This window comes from Plecotus auritus (genome assembly GCF_963455305.1).
Source record: "Plecotus auritus genome assembly, chromosome: 6".
In the NCBI taxonomy this organism is placed as follows: domain Eukaryota; kingdom Metazoa; phylum Chordata; class Mammalia; order Chiroptera; family Vespertilionidae; genus Plecotus; species Plecotus auritus.
In genome coordinates this window covers 126,537,833-126,559,832 of record NC_137773.1, presented here as the reverse complement: position 1 = coordinate 126,559,832, position 22,000 = coordinate 126,537,833, and the positions used below count along the sequence as shown (strand labels likewise).

Here is a 22,000-nt window from a genome sequence, read left to right as displayed (position 1 = left end):
CCTGTCTCCTCCTAATTTTAGCTATGCATGCAGCTTTTGTGAAAAACAGACTATTTAGGGCATTGAAATTTGTTTTTATATATGATAAGGTACTTTAATTGCTGCATTAATAATGTCTAGCAAAATCTGCTAACTAGGTTAATTCTTCTTTGAATTCATATGATTCATTTAGCACTGCCCTCTGCTTTTCTATTTCTTGATATCCTTTCTCTCCTGTACTTTTTTAAATTGGATTTTTAGAGAAAGGAAGGGAGGGAGAGAAACATTTATCAGTTGCCTCCCATACACATTGCATCCTGACAGGCAATTGAACCGCCACCTTCTGGTGTAAGGGACAATGCTCCAACCAACCAAGCCACATGGGCCAGGGCTCTCTCCTGAAACTTCTGTCATCAAATCTCTTTCTGTGGTTCTGACTCTGACCTATCTATCTCCCTCTTTTAAGGACCCTTGTAATCTCTTTGGATCCACCCAGTTTATCTCCCCAGCTCCAGGTCCTTAATGTAATTATTCTGCCAGGTCATTTTCACCAGACAGTAAAACCTCGATTGTAATGGCTAATTCAGGTGAGGGGGTTTCCATTAAAGCAGAAAGCCTGTTATATAATAAAGTAGGTTTTCTGAATGCATATGTTAAAAAATTTGACAAATTAGTTCACCTGTTTTAACTTATGTGGACATGTTTGTATAATTAAAATTAAGTATGTATAGAAAGTCTAATTTCACAGAAAGGTTTTCTATATGTATTACTGTAATTTTAAATTTATACTGACTAGGTCTAGTAAATGCATGCATTCACCAGTCACTGCGAATAAACTAATGCACACAGTTGGGCATGACTTAGTGCATGTGGGAACATGGGTGAGAAGGCCTTAAAACTGCTGCAGAAAGTCATGCCACACAACAACAGAACCAAGTACTGCGAGTGAATCGATGTGATATATGCTAGTCATTCACTGAACATTGTTTACCCGTGGTGACTCTTGGATTTAAATTTGTAGATTATATTTGTAGATATGTAATATTTGTTTATCTCGTGAAATTACTACAATTGTTTTTCCAACATGTGGCCTATTCACTAAAATTTGTTAAAAATTACAGTGAACCCTAGCCAGTTTGGCTCAGTGGATAGAGCGTCAGCCCGTGGACTGAAGGGTTCTGAGTTCAATTCCTGTCAAGGACACGTAGCTAAGGCCAGGGAGTGAGCCTGCAACCAATTGATGTGTCTCTCTCACATTGATGTTTCACTGTCTCTCTATCTCTCCCCTCTTTTCTACTGTCTCTAAAAATCAGTGGGAAAATATCCTCAGATAAGGATTAACTGGGGGGAAAAAAAAAACACCAAAAAATAACATAACAAAAAATAACCTGTTAATTTAGTTATAAGCAAATCTTGGTTAAAAGCATTTTTTAATTAACAGGGTGTTAATTTTCACATATAACATACAGACTGGAAATTTTGTCTGTTAAATCAAGCTCTGCAAAATCAAGGGCTTATTGTACAAGGTATTTACATGGAAGGAGATTAGTTCATGGGCATCTTTGGGCAGGTCATTATTCTGCCTGCCACAAAATTATAAAGGAATGATATAAGAATAATCTCATAGAGAAAGTGGCAATAGCACTGAGTCTTAAAACAGAGAGACGGAGAAGGCACTCCAGCAGAAGGCAGCAGCATGTGTGAGGGCTTATAGGCAAAGAATGGCCAAGATGGTTTGGAGGAGGGGAGGGTTGTAAATAGTTTGTTATTCACTGGAGACCATACAAGATGAGACTAGAGGGGGAAGTGATGTCACTATTTCTTGAATGATTGTCTCTGATTCCCGCGAACAAATAAGGTGACTCTGATAGTATTTTAACACATCAGCTAGATGTTTAAAGACAGGGGTAAGTTTAATTTGAGAGCCAGAAGCTAAAAGGTCATTCTGCTTTTAGTTTCAATCACTAGATGGTTCCCTATTTTTGGTCTCTTCTGTGGTGCTAGATTTGATGGCTTATTTTTATGTCTGTGTTTATCAGTATAGTGTACCTGCACTGCACTTGACAGCATTATACTCAGAAATGAAAACCAATATATTAAATATTAAGCAATTTGACGCATTTGATCACTCCTTGAAGTGAATCAATAGAAAGACATTATCGAATGATGGTGGGAATTTTTGTCTTATTGCCTAGGAAATAATGTCCTTTTACATGGAATGTATAGTCCTTTAGGCTATAGTGATTTTTCATCTCATTACAACATAACGAGAAAAGGCTTCTCTCTCGTAATGAGGCAGAACTAAATGGATTCTTTGAACAATCAATAGATTATTAAGAAAGAAATTTTTTGTTAAAGAAGAGAGAATGTATTTTCTTCTTAGTCCTGCAGTATTAATGGAACAGAATGAGACTTTCTCACTTTAAAAGGTGTTCCTCTCAGGCCCTGGCCAGGTGGCTCTGTTGGTGTGAGCATCATCCTGTACACCATAAAAGGTTGCAGGTTTGATTCCCTGTCAGGGCACACACACCTAGGTTACATGTCTGATCCCCAAAAGGGATGAGTGTGGGAGGCAACTGATCAATGTTTCTTTCTCATCTCTCTCTCTCTTCCTTCCTCTCTCTAAAGAAAAAAAAGAAAGAAAGAAAGAAAGAAAGAAAGAAAGAAAGAAAGAAAGAAAGAAAGAGAAAAAAATCAGTAAGAACATATCCTTCAGTGAGAATTTAAAAAGAAAAAAGAATGTTCCTCTCAGGAATTTTGATTAAGACAACTTTTTAATATCTATTTAAAAAACATAGAAATTGTTTATATATTTATTAAATGAAAAAAACTATTTAATTTTGTTTATACATATACACTCATATCTACATTGGTTTATAATATGATCTCAATTTTTAAAAACTTTTAGTAATAGAAAATTTCCAACATTTAGAAAGAAACACTGAATAATATAATGAGCCTCTGTTTCCTTATTGCCTGGCTCCAACGATAATCGACTCCTAACCAATGCTGCTTCTGTTATCCCATGTTAACCTCTCCCCTAGCATCATACTATATATTTCTCCCATAAATTCATCTGTATCTCTGAAAAGTATTGAAAGAAAAAACACTACAATATTATATCACACATTCAGAAATTAGCAATAATTTAGTGCCATCATATATCTACAAATTTTTAAATGTTTCATTCAATCTCATAATATTTTTTAGTTTTCTTGAATCTGGATTTTTTAAAAAGTTTATCATTGAATCGATATATCTTTAAAAACTTTTTAATCTGTAAGCACTTATGTTTCAATATCCCCTTATTTTCTTCTCTCTCCTGTATATTTTTGATGTTTTTGTTGTTGTTCTTGAATAAACAAAGGTTTTCTCTGGAGAGTTTCTCATGGTCTGAATTTTGCTGATTTCTTCCCTGTGCTATCATTTGACATCATCCTCTCTCTTTTGTATATTTTGTAAATCTGCAGTTGGACACAGAAGCTTGATCAATTTTTTTTTAATTATTTTTTTTTCTTTTGGCCAAGAATACTTAAAATTTTGTGAGGTCTTCTCCCCTTAGAAGCACATAATATCTGCTTGTCTCTCTTTTTGTGGATCAGCCATCAGCCTTTAAATTAAGGTTGTGTCTTAGTCAGTTTGGGCTTCCATAACAAAGTACAACAGACTGAGTGGCTTACACAACAGAAATTTATTTCTCACAATCTGAAGGCTGAGAAGTTCAAGTTCAGGATGTCAACAGTTTCTTTCTGAGTCCTCTCCTCTTGGCTTCTAGGAGACCACCACCTTGCTGTATGTTCACACGGCTTTTCCTTAGGGGGTGCACATGGAGCGGGGAAGGGAGGAGCACTCTGCTCTTTATTCTTATGAGGACACTAGTCTTATGGGATCAGGGACCTACCTTTATGACCTTGCTTAACCTTAATTACTTCCTTATAGAGGCAACATCTCCAAATATAGCCACACTGGGGGTTAGGACCTTAACAAATGAATTGGAGGAGCAAGTATTCAGTCCATAACAGGTTTCAATTCTATCATTTCTTCTTTATTATTGAGAAGTTCAACAGAGGAGCACTTCCTCTCCACTGTTTAGTCACTTACTGGTAGCACTTGTAAAGAAAAGGCAAGACAAATAATTGATTCTTCCTTTTTATTTTGTAATTGTTAAAATAATGGGTTTGTTCACTCATATTCTCTAACAGTTACCAAAAGATTTTTATGATTTTACTAGAGGCCCGGTGCACGAAATTGGTCCACTTGGGGGGGGGGGGTCCCTCAGCCCAGCCTGCACCCTCTCCAATCTGGGACCCCTCGGGGGATGTCCGACTGCCAGTTTAGGCCTGATCATGGTGGAATGGGGCCTAAACCGGCAGTCGGACATCCCTCTCACAATCTGGGACTGCTGGCTCCCAACCACTCGCCTGCCTGCCTGCATGATCACCCCCTAACCACTCCCCTGCCAACCTGACCAATGCCTAACTGCTCCCCTGCCAGCACGATCGCCCCCAACTGCCTTCCCCTGCTGGCCCGGTTGCCCCCAACTGCCCTCCCCTGCTGGCCTGATCACCCACAACTACTCTCTCCTGCTGGCCATCTTGTGGTGGCCATCTTTGACCACATGGGGGCGTCCATCTTTGACCACATGGGGCGGCCATCTTGTGCAAGGGTGTGAGGGTCAATTTGCATATTACCTCTTAGTTATATAGGATGTTTAGTATAGTCATGAATTCAAGCTATCATTCTTTGTCTGTTTTGCCTTGGACAAATCATTCAACCCCTCTAAGCCATAGTTTTCTATGGCTCTGAAATGGTGATGGTTATGGTCCCAACCTTACAGAGCAATGAGATTTCAAAGGGATAATATCTGTAAAACAGCTACTGCATTGTAGGACACAAGTAAATCTCACTAAGTAGCAGCAACTGTTTGTTACTATTATGATTAGAATTGTAATCAGAAAAGATTACTTTAGCATATACTGAAAATGTTCCTGTAGAACTTTCTCTAGTACTTTGAGTATTTTTCAATATGAATGACATGCTACCTGTAACTGCCTGTTTGAGGTTTGCTTCTTTCTTTATTACATAATTAAATAATAGATGGTAGTAAATTCCCTGTCATTATAGAGGTGATTTGATGACCAGTCGTCATGTTTGAGAGATACAGGCATTGATTTCCAGGTCAAGAATCAGAATGATCAAAACAACTTCATGAACGTCTTGGAGTATGAGCAGTGCAGAGCTTCAGCTTGCCAGTGCAGTGTTCAAAAGAAGCAGAATATAAAAGGCCTTCAACTCCCTATACATAGCTATTGCATATTTCAAAATTCTTCTGACAATAAATAGTTATGACTAATTCCTACTGTTCTTTTCATAGGATCTAGAGCTAGTCTTTCATCAAGGCGCTGCTAAATTTTAAGCAAAACAAATCTTAGAAAAAAAGAATGGAGAATGAAATAAGCTTCTCTGTTTAATGACCCTGGCCATCTAGTAAAAATACATTAATTGAATGTGGTCAATTTGTTGTTGATCAGTATTTTTTCCAAAGGAGTATTATGTTATTCTAATTTGCTTTATGGATATAACTACAACTCTAGTTCATGAAATATTTAAATCTTAAAGGAAACCTACCAAAAATATTGAAATTCAATCATAATACAATCCCAATTTGACTTTTTTATCTATTCAAAAAAGATTTGATGTGGTATTCTGAGGCCTACTCTTTTTTTAAAAAAGGGGGTTTAGCTTGGCCTGTGTGGCTCAGTGCTTGAGTGTCAACCCATGAACCAGGAGGTCATGGTCAGGGCACATGCCCGGGTTGCAGGCTCAATCCCCAGTAGGGGGCCTGCAGGAGGCAGCCAATCAATGATTCTCTTTTATCTGAAAACTATATATATATATATATATATATATATATATATATATATACACACACACACACACACACACACACACTAGTGGCCCGGTGCTCGAAATTCGTGCACATTAAAAGGGGATTAATTAGAGGAAATAATTTAATATTGTTATTTGCCCTTTCTCTATAATAGAAGTGTCAGAGATGAAAGAAAATTAGTAAAATGTATATGAAAACCTTCCTCCTGTCACAGTCTGGGGCGCACCATGGGACCCAGAGTCAAGTCCCCGCCCACCCACATGCACCTCAAAATCGCATGAGACCCAGACCCGGCGGCCCCCACCCCCACTGGACTAGATCCAGACCTGGCCAGTCCCACCCTTGTCAAGCCCTGCAGGTCCCCTGGCCTGATGCCAGGATGGGGAACGTGGCCTGAGGTCCCCCAGCCCAGACCAGGGCAGGGGGTGTGCCTTGAGGTCCCCCGTCAAGCCCTGCCAGGTGGGAGACATGGCCTGAGATCCCCTGTCAAGCCCCGCTGGGAGGGGGGCACAGCCTCAGGTCCCCTGTCAAGCCCCACCAGCAGGGGGATGCTGGGCAGGGGGCGTGTCCAGAGTTCCTCCAACCCAGCACTGGGGGTGCACCTTGAAGTTCCCTGTCAAGCCCCACCAGGCAAGGGGGCACAGCCTCAGGTCTCCTGGCCTGGTGCTGGGGCAGAGGGGTGCGGTCTGAGGTCCCCCGGCCTGGTGCCAGGGTGGGAGGCACACCCTGAAGTCCCCTGTGAAGCCCCACCTGGTGGGGGGCGTGGCCTGAGGTCCCCTATCCCAGCACCAGGACGGGAAGCACACCTTGAGGTCCCCCATCAAGCCCCGCCAGGCGGGGGGCGTGGCCTCAGGTCCCCTGGCCTGGCGCCAGGGCGGGGGTCGTGGCCTGAGGTCCCCCATCAAGCCCTACCGGGCTGGGGGTGCGGTCTGAGGTTCCCCAGCCTGGTGCTGGGGTGGGGGGCACAGCCAGAGTTCCCCCCAACCCAGCACTGGGGGTGCACCCTGAGGTCCCCTATCAAGCCCTGCCAGGTGGGGGATGCGGCCTAAGGTCCCCTGTCAAGCCCTACAGGGGTGGGGAAGGTGTAGCCTCAGGTCCCTGCTGATTGCTCATTAAGGCTCCTTATGGGAACTTGGCTTCAGCTGTGGATGCAGCCATCTTTGTGATGGAGTGATGGTCAATTAGTATATTCCCTCTTTATTAGATAGGAGATATATATATATATATATTTTTTTTTTTAATGGGGTTTAGGGTTGTAACTTAGCTTCAGGTAAAAAATCTAATCATCTACATTATCATGAAAACATTGCTTCTGGAAAGAAATAATTCATGCCAGCTTACTCAATGTGTATTACTGAGGTGTAGAGCATGGCTCTGGTACGTGAGCGTGTCTTGCTCTAATTTTTCTTTCAAACAGAAGTATGTTCGTAAGATATCTATCACCAGTAATTTTCTTAGTGCTCTAAGAGATGGTTATGGTAGGTAAGAAAATTCAGAAAGTCCATATCATAAGTTTACCCTGAAAAAATGGCAAGTTCAAAAACAGTATGATAAGCAAGAAATTAATTCACAAGACTGTCTAATCAGGTGTCAGCCCTATTGAATTTTTAGTTTTTCTTGTTATTGCATTATGACAGATAGGAGAATTGAGAGTTGGAGCTGATTCCTTTAAAAAGTTACTGTCATTGAATCTGATGAAAGATTAGTCATACTTTTTACTCAACTTATGATTGACACATGTGCCATGGCATATTGTGAAATATTTTTACCTTGATTCTAAAGAGTGATTTTGCCAAAATACTTTAATAAATAAGCAGGGCAAAAAATATTACTCTGTTTACATTCTCTGCAAATATAAGTAATTCAAAGATACTATTGAAGATGATTCTGGAAGTGAGTGGGGTTTCTTTGATTTTACATATTTTATCCAAAAGAAAGTTAAAAACAGCACACCATTTATTGGCAGGCCTGAATTTACTTTGCTCAAGTCACTCAGAGGTTGTCTAAATTGGCAATTTTAAGAAAACTTCTTTTAAGTTATTCATGCTTACTGGAAGGAATTGAAATAATATAGAAAATAATTATAAACTGAGATTCTGCCTGGAAAGTTTTTTCTTTGATCATAATAACTGATAATTTTTCAATGCTACCTCTGTAGACCTTTTCAAGTCTATAAAAAAATGTGTTTATATATATATGTATAAATATTCCTTTTACAGAAATGCAATGCATGTATGTGATACTTGGCAATTTGCTTTTTTTTTTTTTTTTTTTTTTGCTTTGTAAAAGATTACAACTTTCTAGATTGCTATTTATTTTTTAACTGTTGTATAATATTCCATTGGTTACCTCAGAATTCATTTGATTACTCTATATTTTCTATAGACATGAAGATTGTTATAAATTTATTTTTACTATTTGTTTTTTAAATATTTTTTTTATTGATTTCAGAGAGTAAGAGAGAGAGAGAAACATCAATGATGAGGGAAAATCATTGATCGGCTGCTCCTGCATCTGTACTGGGGATCAAGCCCACAACCGGGGCATGTGCCCTGACCAGGAATCGAACCTTGACCTCCTGGTTCATAGGTCGATGCTCAAGCATGGAGCCACACCAGTTAGGCTATTTGTATTATTTCAACCATGCATTTTACTTTAAAGATTTGTGTCAGGCTTATGCTGGAAAATAAAATTTGAGCAGAAATTTACATTTCAATTTATGGACAAGTGTTAAGGCACAGGAGTTTCTAGGTACTCTCCAGGGAAAAGGAAATGGCCAGATATTGAATGGGCTTGGTGACCCTGTCTTGACTTTATAAAATGTCATGGATGCTTATTTCACATCTGCCCCTTTCTCCCACAAGTGTCTGTGGCACTTTGGGGACTGAGTGACTCAACAATCATTCCTGGGACTTGTGCTCTTGCCTACCTCCCCTATAAAGCCTAGGAAAGCCGAATGTTTACTTCCCAGCCTCCCATGCCAGCTAAGGGTGTCCATGGACACAGCAGCCCTTTTGTGACTATGAGGCAAAGACCATAATGACCAAAGAGATGGTGGCCTAGTCATCATCAATACCAGTAGCCACTTGGTTCTCGGTGTGTATGAAGCACAAACCCCTTATTCAAGCCACTGTAGGTCAAGCTTTCCATCTCCAAGCTGCAGGTTTAAGAAAATGAAAATGGAACTTTTGTTATGTAAGTAATTGGAATTCTTTTTCTGCTGTGCTTGGTTAGAATTCCTCAGGTGATGGGGTGAAGTACCAATTCTGTAAGGCTGCTTTTGTCTGGGAAGATTTCACACAAATCATCAGGCAGACAGAAGAGCACAGTATCCCAGTTTTAACAGGCAGCAGGAGATGGAATGCAGTGTGGAGGGCACTGGCGCTAGTTAAGAACACAGATAGGTATATACAATGACAGGAAAAAACACACGGCTCTATGGGGAGAGCTTTGGACAATGGTTTTCAGTGGTTCCCAATCAGATACAATTCTATTGCCTTCCAGGGACAACTTGCAGTTTTAAATCTTCACATGAAGGTCCCACCCCAGGTTTTATAAGATTGTTCACAAAGCCTTCTGGGTCAGTGTTGCAATAACCATAAACTGATGGCCAAGAAGGTGCTTGGTCAATTTCCTTGGAAAAATCCAATTATCAGCAGGAGCAGAAACACTAAGGGAGAGAAGAATTGGACAAAGATGAGTAGAAATGGAACATTAAGTTTTAGGGGTGTTTGTCAGTCAGCTGGGGGCCTCCTAGGGAGTAAGTGGGGTATGAGGGAAGCCACAGTTAATAAAAAACTCTTTCTGCACCAGAAAATATCCTGACAGGAGGTATTCCTCACTTTTCTGGGGATAATTGAGGTAATCAGCATCTATAAACAACCGTGCTTCCAGAAATGGCCTTCAGGGGAGCTGAGGACAAATGGTTCATCAGCCCCAAGCAAGTCATACAAGGAGAAGGGACAAGGGGACTCATCACAGGAGGTAAAGGACGGAAACTGGGTCTCTTTAGCCTATAAACTGTTGAATGTTTGAGATGTCTGAAAATGAGAAAGCCACCCCATCCCCACTGTGAGTGGCTGACAGGAGGGACTTGTCACGTGTAATTGGCATAACCAATTTACATCAGGCTCTTTCAATGTTCCTATCATGTCAGACCCTAACTCCCCCCACCCCGAAGGCCTGTGAGGCTGCAGAGTAAAGGCTTGTGTTGCTGATGCAAAATACAAAAGCTGCCACTAACATCCAGTTAAGATCAGGGCTTTGTCTTACAGATGCTTCAGTTAGTGCTCACCTGGCTTTCGGAGCATTGATGTGACAGAGAAACCTTAACAAGCCCATGATTGGTGTTTCTGTATTAGTCTTTCCATAACATGCTGCAGCCAAGAGGGACCCCTTCACAGCCCAGGGAGAGTTGGGAATAAGGAAGATAAACTTCAGAGAAAGGCAGATCCGTGTTCGAACCATGACTACTTTATGTACTAATAAACCCTGTGACCTTGGCATGCTGTTTGAATTCAGTTTCCTCAATTGTAAAACAAGGGGATGTGTTTATGTTTTAAGGGAGTGTTGAGAAGATTGAGTTCATGTAAATAATGTACTTACTGAAGAGAGTGGTACAGAAAACCAAATGCGGTTGTTTATTATTACTATCATCATCATCATCATCATCATCATCATCATCATCACTATCACACAATGTTTTTTATTTTGTTCTCCAGAGCCAGAATATACTTTTCCAAGCATTTCATCTCATCTTCATGCATATGCAGGTGTGGCAAAAATAGATTTACAATTTTGAGTATGCTAAACACAGAGTTTATTCTTGTATTATCATTTATTAATTATTGTATTATTTTCTATGAGGTCAACTGTAAACTAAGTTTGCCCCACCCTATATTCATTTACTTGATTAAAATTTACGAATCACCTATGATGTTTTGAGAACACAAAGATACCTGAGATGTGGTCGTGTTGGCAAAATGTTTGCAGACCATCTGGGGAAGTCAGACACTTGGTCATCTTCCAGTATCTCGCACCCCTCCTCTCAGTCCATTCTCCACTGCAACTAGTGTGACCTTTCTGAAATACATACTAGTATTTGGTCTTGCCCCTCCCCTGCTGAAAATTCAGTGCCTCCATGAGACCCAGGTTTCTTCACATTGAGAAACTTTCTGTAAGGGGCAGACAGTAAATATGCTTGGCTTTGTGTGGCATGAAAGCAGCCATAGATGATTGGATGTGGCTGGATATGGCACAGGGGCCGTAGTTTAGACCATACCTGATGGATCCCTGCCTGCATCTTGAGCAGTCACTCCCTTCTTTCTACCCTACAGATGTCTGCTTCAGTGATACTAACTGCATAGTCCAAATGTGCCTTACTTGTTTATTTGAGTATAACTTGACTTGCTACTCTCTCTGCTTAGAATACTCTTCTTCTCCCTCTTACCTGGATAGAACCTACATGCTTTCCTGGTTTCTGCTTAGCTATCCATTTCTCCAGACACCTATTCTTCATGTCTCCTCTAATCCTCTACAAATATGTACCATGTTTTCCTCTAACATGCTCCAATTACTGCCTGTTCATTCACTTGTCTGTATCCCCAAATAGACAGCAAGTTCCTTGGAGGTGTGGGAAGGATGTATTTATTTATTTAGTCAACAAGTATTTAGGGAACACCTACCTCATACCGAGCACTGCACATAATGACAGAGTCAGCAAGAAACAAAGACAAGAGTATTACCTTTCTTCAGGGAAGTGGTCAAACAAAACAAACAGGAGAAGAAATAATGCCAAACAAATAGAGATATTAGGAAGTCTGCTCATGTAAAAACAAAACAAAACAGAACAAAAAAACACAAAAAAACCCCCAACACATCAGGAAATAATGGGACCAGAGTAGGGGTGGGCTGGAGTCAGAGGGCCCACTCAAGACAGTGTAGTCAAAGAAGACTTCCTATTTACAAGGAAAGCAGCTTATTTAGAAAGAGCTGAGAGTGTGCTACTAGTTAAGTTAGATGCTGAGAGAGGTGAGATAAGGAGATAGATACTGCTACCTTTATAAATATATCTTAAAGCCCATTGCAATGCCTGCAAAGTAACAGGTAGTCGGTCAATGTTCAATAACTATCTCAGATGGATTTTCCAAAAGCAGATCCTGAGATGAGAACTTTGGCTCAAGAGCTATATTGGAGAGGCGATGCCAGGAAGCACGACCCTGAGTGGAGAAATGGGACAGAGAAAGAAGGGAAGCCAAACAAAAGCATGTAAATGAGCAGATGTTGCTGCAGGCAACTGTTGCTCAACCTCGGGGGAATCCTATGAGAAACTATTGAACACACCTGAAAATTTCCCCATATAGGTGCCAGGGCACTGGAGTTTTATCCACCAATTTTCATGACACATTAGTTGGAAGCTGCCATGGACTTAACTCCCAGGAACTTCCCTGATGCCTCAGTCACAGGCTGAGCACATTCCTGCTCCCTGAGAAAGCCCTCAGTAAAGAGACTCGGGTGTTTAAAGGGAGACTCTTTGGTGTGTATAAGGACTGTCCTCCTAAGGCTGCAGGTGGCCTCTAGGGTGAGCAAGGGGGTTTAGGCGAAACATCAACAACCTCTGCTACAATAAAGAAGTGAATGAGGGATTGAGTGGGTAAAGGGGTCAATGAATGAATAATTGTACCTCAAGGTGAGTATCCTATATAATAAAGAGGTAATATGCAAATTGACCCTCACACCCTCATAAGATGGCTGCCTATGACCAGGCCAGCAGGGGGGTTAGTGAGGGATGACCAAATGACTGAACAAGCAGGCAGTGTGGGCAACCAGGCCAGCAGGGGAGGGCACTTGGGTGCAACCAGGCCAGCAGGGGGGCAGTTGGGGGTGACCAGGCTGGCGGGGGGGGCAGTTGGGGGCAACCAGGCCAGCAGGGGGGGGGCAGTTGAGGGTGACCAGGCTGGTTGGGGGGGCAGTTGGGGGCAACCTGGCTGGCAGCGGGGGGCAGTTAGGGGTGACCAGGCCGGCAGGGGAGGCAGTTAGAGGTGATCAGGCCGGCACACAGAGGCAGTGAGGGGTGATGGGGGTGGGGGGGTGGACAGTTAGGGGCAACCAGGTAGGCAGGCAGGTGAGAAATTAGGAGCCAGCGGTCCAGGATTGTGAGAGGGATGTCCGACTGCTGGTTTAGGATCGGGACTAAACTGGCAGTCGGACATCCCCCAAGGGGTCCCGGATTGGAAAGGGTGCATGCTGGACTGAGGGGGACCCCGCCCCCCCCATGCAGGAATTTCATGCCCTGGGCCTCTAGTATGACATAATAGGAGTGACTCAATGAAATAGCCCAGGGTTCTTGTCCACAGGGGAGAGTCAGGGAAAGTCCCCTGGTGGCAGTAGTGTGTTGGAACCCAGTGGATTGTGCAGCTCTCTTCCCAATCAAGGTTCAGAAGTATTATGTTGAGAATTGGCCATGGTGAGTATATTTACACCATGGCAATTGGTAAATGCTATAAATAAAAGCTTTGCTCTCTGGATATCTGATTGTCAGCACACACTGCTTGGTGGTAATATGAGTACCAGTACTTGGTCCCAATCTCCCAATACCTTTTGTAACCAGTCTCCTTACTCCCACTTACTTATTCTAAGACAGTGGTCGGCAAACTCATTAGTCAACAGAGCCAAATATCAACAGTACAACAATTGAAATTTCTTTTGAGAGCCAAATTTTTTAAACTTCTTCTAACGTCACTTTTTCAAAATAGACTCGCCCAGGCCGTGGTATTTTGTGGAAGAGCCACACTCAAGGGGCCCAAGAGCCGCATGTGGCTCGCGAGCCACAGTTTGCCAACCACTGTTCTAAGACATCTTTCATGCCTGAGGTGGTGTATCAGGCCTTGGAAGATGACCCCTCCTTGACATCACTACAGACCACAGGTTCCTAGGAGAGCCATTAATCAGCTTGATTGCCTGTCCTCCTCCAACCTTTTGCTTTCAACTATGCCTTGCAAATTAACCAGAAGTAGTAATAGCAGCTTTCATTGATTTTCCTTATGTGGGTCAATCAGTTCCAAGGAGGGAGCTGCTTGCCCTCTTTCCAGAGGAAAATCTTTAGTTTCATTAACTGTGCAAAGATATTCCTGCTGTGGGCGATTTTGACTTGTGGATACTTATTAAGCCAGAAAATGCAAGGCAATTCTTCTGTTCTTATCCACGTGAGTGTATTTCTAATCAGGCTACAAGCAAGGAGGGTCTTCACCAGCCAATTCTGTCCATTTAGAGCAGTGGTTTTCAACCTTTCTAATGTCGCGACCCTTTAATACAGTTCCTAAGGTTGTGGTGACCCCAACCATAAAATTATTTTCGTTGCTACTTCATAACTATAATTTTACTACTGTTAATGAATCATAATGTAAATATCTGTGTTTTCCGTTGGTCTTAGGCTCTACAGCAATGGCCCACAGGTCGCGACCCACAGGTTGAGAACCGCTAGCAGGGTCGCCTAAGACCTGCCTTCTGCCCACATGGCCAACAAGTATTCTTTCTGTTGTTTTAGAGCAGATTAGAAGAATGCTAACACAGGGAATCTGGAGACCAGGATTCTAGTTCTAACTGTGCTTTAGCTGAGTCAGGACAAATGAACATTCCTCTCTAGTTCTCAGCCTCTTCAACAGTGTAGGAGTTTTAACATGTATGGAAGGCCACTACCCTGCTGCTTTATGGACATACAGGCACGTGACATAAATACTATTATTCTCAACCTCTTGGGCTTTTCCTCCCCAGCTTTCACTCATGCTGTTCCCTCTGCCCAGAGCACTTTCCTCCACCCCAGCCCTTTTTCCCAAAGTTCCCCCTCCTTCAGCCTCAAGTTTTAATTTAAATGCGACATCTGCAGGTGTAACGCCCTATTAGATGAGCTTCCCCTCAAAATGTGTAACACAGTTTGTAATTACTTCATTTGTATGCTCTTTTTGGTTCTGCATCCAGCATTAAGCTCCATAGTGGGCAGGTACCTTCTTTGTCTTTTCTCTACCTTTGTATGCTTCTGTTTCTGATCAGCTGGCACCTAGTATGTCCACCATTAGACATCTACTGAATGGCCCTACTGAAGGGTGCATGCTGGAGGCAATGGATCAATGTTTCTCTCACATTGATGTTTCTCTCTCTCTCCTCTCCCTTCCTCCTTCTCAAAAAATAAAACAAGCAAACAAACCAAAACCCAGGTGCTGAATGAAGTAGTGAGTGTGACCTGGGACCTGACTTGGCAGATGTGAGAGGTGAGGGTGGAGAAGTGAACTCACTAGTGTAGACGGCCAGGAATTGGACCTGAGCTCTGGTCTGCTGATGCCAGGACTTCTCATGTCACCACCTGGGGTGGGTGACTGGGCAGGGAAATTGGTGGGAGGATTTCCAAAGGTCCATTCCACTCTAGGTTTCCATTCAACAACAAGAGAATGTTGACCCCAAAGAATTAGCAGTTCCCTCTCCCCACTCGGTCTTAATGTATTCTAGTTATCAGACCATGCTTGGCTGATATACTCTGAAGGAGTTGATTTCACATTCCCAAGTACGGAATCAACCATCCCTGTAATATGTTCCTCACTCAGCAGGACCCGACTCTGCCGTGTTGTACAGATATTATCTGTTTAATCCTCACCTCATGATATTATTGAATTTGGTATTGGTCACACAGTATGGTTTCTCTTTAATCAGTGAGGACTGTGGGGAAAGGAGAAAGTTAACCAGAAATCCCAAGGGCATCATATTTAACTCCCATACAATGTCTTGTTCTCAGAACTCAATAGAATTTAAAAATAAAACCACAGTGATGTATGTGGTTTCAATAGTCTGATGCCTGCCTTCTATACATTTAACATTGTGAACTAATTAAATACATAATTATCACTCCATCTTAAGTTCATTACATGGTGGTGTTGATAATATCTTACTATATATAAAGCACTTTAAAATAAGACAGAATGGTAAGGGCAATTTCTTTTAGCCATTAAGTGCTGAAATTACCAGGATTTGTCTTTCTACCCTCTACTCTAACTCACTACACTTCAGTATTTCAAGGAATTTTTAAAACATGAAAAGTTGAAAGACATTATACTATTTATTGGGCCACATCTTTAATAGAGGAATATAATACTAATCACACACACAACCCTTACACATGTGTAAATACCACATGAATCTCTGCATGAATTGAGAGGGGGCTGCACTTGAGTACGTACTCCATCTCATTTAATTATCTCCTTGATTCAGGGAGACAGAGGGTTTCCCTGTTTTGAGGTGAAGAAGCGTGGACAGGGAGTGCTTTCTCCACAGCCACACCACAGGGCTTGGGTTCCCCCACTCCATTCCCACCTCTGGAAGACATGCCAGAGGTGCCATCCTGACATGGCACCAAGGGCTGAGACACCCAGTATTATCTGATGAAGTCTAGGCTTAAGCATTGAACAATTAAACTCCCTTCCTTTTTATTCCTACCAATACAAAGAGCTGCCAGAGGAGCACTTGGTCATGAGAAGTAAGCACATGTGGCCCTGACATTCCCTGTGGCCCTGACATTCACGGGCATCATCCCCAGAGTGCAGAGTGCGTTGCAGTAGCTTCTGAATACCTCCCAAGTCCACCAGTGAGTCAAACTAGGAAGAAAAGCAGTAAAAGCAAAAATGATCAGTTTTTCTTGGAGCACCTGGGTCTTGCTTCACTGTGGTTGGTGGTTGTATAGATTGGTTAGGGATGAGGCTCACACACACTGAGACCTGGTGCTCTGAAATGGCACTTCTCAGATACCTACTCATCCCCAACCCTTTAGCTCTAAAATTCTCTGGTCATAAGAAAAATTCAAATATTTATTAATTCAAAATTCCTATTCTCTTTACAGCTAATGTTGAACCCAACTAAAGGATTGACTTATGATTTATATATTGGGAACTGAAAGCTTTGTCAAACTATCAAGTTGAGGGGGAAAAAAAAATCTTTTCTTTTTTTTTTTTTTTTTGTCTCAGTACAAATCATAATGACTTAGAAGCCCCCACAAGATTTGTGCACATCTCAAAGGGTTCTGCAATAGCCCACATGGTCCAAGTGGATTATCTGTGCTCATCACCTCAGCCCCAGCTCTGTGAGTGTCTCCTCACCACACGTGAAGACCGGGCATCTCACTTAAACCTGAGGCACATGCAGGAGTGGAGTGCAAACCGAAATGGAGTGGGCAGATGCAATGGAAGAACTAATGCATTTGTTAGAGGAAACCCCCAGGGAGGCTGCAAATCTTTCTTTGCTCTCAAAGCTTTTAGTGGTATTATTGAAAAATCTATATTTAAATCTACATATAAACATCATCCTGAGCATCTCAACAGTCTCCAAACTCACTATTTTTCACTTAATACTTTTACTATCCTTTCTTTTTCTTCATACTTTCTAGCAGTGATATGAAATGTCTGAATGGAAGGGTATAATGAAAAAACACACCAATAACATATCTCTAAAAGGCTTTATATTAAAGATGTAAAGAGAAAGAGGGATTAAAAATATTTTTCTATTTAAAATCAGTAAACAAAAACATGTCAACAGTAAATACAGATCAAGGTGTTTCTGGTGTTGGTGCTTTTAAGGATTAAAACAAACTGATGATGTAAGTCATAAGTAAGCTGCAGTTATAAATACATTATGGTAATTGCTCTTAAATGCATATACTGAGTTTGTTTTCTGAACAACTGGAAAAGATCCATTCTTATTATAAACTAGAGGCCCAGTGCATGAGATTCGTGTACTCATGGGGTCTCTCAGCCAGGCCTGCACCCTCTTGCAGTCCAGGAGTCCTCGGGGGATGTCCAACTGATGGCTTAGCCTGCTCTGGACAGCCTTAGCGCTGCTGTGGAGGCGGAAAAGGCTCCTGCCACTGCTGCTATGTTTGCCAGCTGTGAGCCTGGCTCAGGGCTTCTGGCTGAGTGGTGCTCTCCCGTGGGAGCGCACTGACCATCGGGGCAGCTCCTGCATTGAGCATCTTCCCCCTGATAGTCAGTGTGCATCATAGCGGCCAGTCGTTCTGCTGTTTGGTCAATTTGCATATTAGCCTTTTATTATATAGGACTAGAGGCCCAGTGCACAAAATTCGTACATGGGTAGGGTCCCTAGGCATGGCCAGTGATCTGCGGGGCGATCGGGGGGAGCCCCCATTGGCACCCACCTTGGCTGGCCTAGCACTGCCTGCTCACCGGCACCGCCCTCCGCTGCCGGTCACCTCCCTCTGTGGTTCTACAGTGGGGCGATCAAGGGGCCCCCGCTGGCACCTGCCTTGGCTGGCCTGGGGCCTGCGAGCTGGTGGCAGCTCCTGCGTTGAGCGTCTGCCCCCTGGTGGTCAGTGCACGGCATAGCAACCAGTCGTTCCGCCAGTGGTTCCACCGTTCAGTTGATTTGCATATTAGGCTTTTATTATATAGGATTATGAGTTATTGTCAAAATAATGCAAAGCATTGTTTTCACGTGCTTTATCTTGATTAAAACTATCATAACAAAAAAATTTTGATCATGTCTTTTTAATAATTATTTTTTTCCAAAGATAAACATGTTTATTGTAGAAAAATACAGATAAACAAAAAGAAGAAAGCCAGGGGACACCCCAAATTCTTCCCACCTGGAGGCGTCCATCATTAACCCCATGGTGTGCAACGCTTTCCACACTCTTTGGTGTGAAATAATATCTCCACCTTCTGAGGCCTGGCAGCCTTTACACACTCAAACACACGTTTGTCCTTGTGTTCAGTTTATCTCAGATGAAGTGGCTCCAGCTTGCCAGACTATTTCTGCAGATGCCACCTCCCTGTTCTCCACCATCATTGTCTTCATCTTCCAGCCTGAACCAAACGTTAGCAGAACCATAACCTCTCTCAATCCACCACGAAGCTCCTGTTGATATTTCTCATTGGATCAGCATCACTCTAATAGTTTTTATTTTGTTCTTCACAGCTTTTTGCAATCTTTGCATTTGCAACATGCGGTGGCTATTCTGGAGGCCTGCGGCTGAGTGTGGACTGTGTCAACAAGACGGACAGTGACCTCAGCATTGACATAGCGTTTGCCTACCCATTCAGGTAAGGCATGGTGGCTCATGCCCGCTGGCCATGCAGAAAGGGCATTATCTTCCTTTCATCGTTTCTCAAAAAGTAATTCAATCTCCCAGGGACTTCTGGGTAAACAGAAAGAATTCTGCCTGAGCCCATAAAATACCCAAACAAGTAAAATGCCCACCTACTACCCCTTTCTACTATCCTGAGAGGATGTGTGAGTTGTACCTTCAAACCAGAACTGATTCTCCTCCAAAAAACTGCTACAAGTAGTCCAGTATTGGGGGCTATCAACATGGAGACCTCAGTTATACAATCCTTTCTTCCATCTTAAGGCCTCCCAAGTTCTAAATAGGATTAATGTCATCTCTAACTTCATATTGACTATGTAATATTGGCTGATAATGTATCTAATAAGATTCCATGTGTCAGTCACTTTACTTGCTGTTTACCTGTTAAGTTCATTTGGTCATCACAATGACCTTTGAGAGGAGCACAATTACCATCACCATTTAAAATGAGGATGCCCTAACTGGTTTGGCTCAGTGGACAGAGCATCCGCCTGCGGACTGAAAGGTCCCAGGTTCAATTCCTTACCTTGGTTGTGGGCACATCCCCAGTAGGAGGTGTGCAGGAGGCAGCTGATAGATGTTTCTCTCCCATCGATGTTTCTAACTCTCTATCCCTCTCCCTTCTTCTCTGTAAAAAATCAATAAAATATATTTAAAATAAAAAATAAAAATAAAATGAGGAAACTGAAGCACAGATATGTTTGCTCACATTCCCTCGGCCAGTAAATGGCAGAGTCAGGGTTTGAGCCCACCTGGGTTGAGACCAGAGCTCATGTATCTATTGCTATACTTAGCTTGAGATAATTTCTTCAATATCTTTATAAATTCAGTCTGAAGTTAATGCCTTATTCATAAAATATGTGCCAGGGCTTGTCTTGAATCAGATATGTTGTGATTCCAATCCAGATCCAGTGGGGATTAATTAAATTTAATTTTGAAATAATTTACTCACAAATTTTTGGCACCAGATAAGTAGTGTGATGTTTTTAAAACAACTCTCAATATGTTTGCATCTTATTAACGCACTCTCTTGCTTACTTCAATTTAACAAACATGTATGGAGTAACCACATTGAGCCAGACACGGCACTGGCCCTGGAATTGCAGAGAAAGGTAAAGATAGACCCTCAACACTTTTCTTAATTGGGCAAGTGCAGCACTTTCCCAAGTCTCTCCATGGAGCCCTGGATACTTCATGTTTCTAAGGAAGGAATAAAAGAAGGAGGGTGACCAAGCGGGAGGGAAGGAGAATTTAAAAATTATATAGTCAATTAAGTTTAAGAAGACTTCTTAGCACTTCACCCTTCTAATGCTTTGAGTCACCGAGAGAAGCACAGTGCTTCCCAAATGTGTCTGACCACAGAAAACCTTTCTAATTGAGCATCTCGGGAGATTTGTATCTCATGAACACATCTTAATATACTGATCCAGGGACTTTTCCTAATCCCAAAAAAAAGTGCCTTAGTTCACAAGCAACAAAGCACAGGAAAGTGGCATTTATACCAAACAGTTTGTACTTAATAGTTTTTAAGAGTAAAGCTGATAAAAACTGCAAATACCTCTACTCAAGTAGATACTCTCCTAACTAATAAGAGAATCCGAAGTTCAGATTAATTAATTAAGCAAATTAAAATAAATTAAGCAAATATTAAACAAAGAACCCCTGGCAATTTGGTAAGAAGAACTTCCTGCACTGATAGAAGGGGGAATAAGAGTGCTTGACACTGGAGTCCTTCATGAGCTCCTTGACTTCATTGGAGAAAGGCCAAGTCAATGCAAGCTCACTGGTCTGCATGTGGAATCTAGCATAGGAGATAAGAATCACCAATGGCTGGGGTGGGATGCTTAGTAACATTCCTCATGAAATTGTGAGATCTGCATTGCCTTCTAGATTGATTTCTCACCAAGAGGTGTGGAAGGAGCAGATGACTTGAAAGTCAAACCCTTAAGATATAAAGAGCAGGTCACTAAACATGGAGCACAGGCCTCTCTGTCTGTCTCTCAAACTAGAAGAGACTAATCAAAAGACCCGTCAAGGCAGGAGGCCAGTCTGGGTTGGGGTGTAGAGAGAGGGCAAGGTGATATTTAATTTCATGCAATCCCTGGCTAAGTGTACCATTTGAAAAGATCCTTCAAGGTAACACTTTCCAGCACTGGGCTTCTTCATTTTCTTCCCAGGACAAACTACAATTAAAGGCAACTGAAGACATTGTATGAAAATGTTTATTGCCATCTGTAAATATAGTGGTCCACTCATTTGAAAGAATTTTACTTGGGTTCTGAAACAAAGATGATCAACCATTGGGGTTTTTTTCCAGTATCAGAACTTTTCTTCCAAACATTACCTTGCTCAAAAGCTTTGCATAGAGAACAAAAATGAGTTATCGAGAAAGTTGGAGCAGGGGAAGAAAGGGGCTTGAAGCATCCAGCTATTTTTTCTCAGCCCTCTTCCTGCCACGCACAGAGCACCCTCCCCCATTACACTCCCTCACCCTCCACCCATCCCTACCCTGCTGTGCTATTCCTATGAAATCTCCTCAGAACCCTAGATCTCCTAGAAGTAATTGAAACCACTGTTCTAAAAAGCAAGAAAACTTTTGCCACTGTGCTTACCACAACTATACAACATTTACTGCCTACTATTCAGGAACCTACTCAGCCCACAGAGTGCCTTGCAGGTTTGTCCAATTAATGCCATCTAAGAAATACACATACCAGTCCAAAGAGGCTAGGTTTCACTAGAGGTGCAATTTCACTTATACATTTGGACATTTTAAAATGTTGTGCCATTATCTTGTTGGAGAAGATCTGAGTGGTAAGCAATGGCATCTGGAATTTATGCAGATTATTTTGAAGTCATTAGTTTCAGAAGAAGTTGGGTTAGCAAGATGGTAGTGAGGTAAGTCATAAAAAAGTTTATTTTCTCCTCAAACTTCATAAGCCATTATCAATGATTTGATCATAATCTTGAAATAAAATAAAAGCATTCATTTG

The 22,000-nt window shown here is 41.9% G+C and overlaps 1 protein-coding gene across 2 annotated transcripts in view; it reads left to right on the top strand.

The window, feature by feature from the left end:
• Positions 1–22,000, top strand: part of SYNPR (synaptoporin) — a 300,995-nt gene that overhangs the window by 171,274 nt on the left and 107,721 nt on the right. For both annotated transcript variants that reach the window (XM_080671519.1, XM_080671520.1), the window contains one exon: positions 18,839–18,963. In XM_080671519.1, coding sequence (XP_080527645.1) covers positions 18,839–18,963 — 125 coding nt within the window. The remainder of the gene's footprint in view (positions 1–18,838; positions 18,964–22,000) is intronic.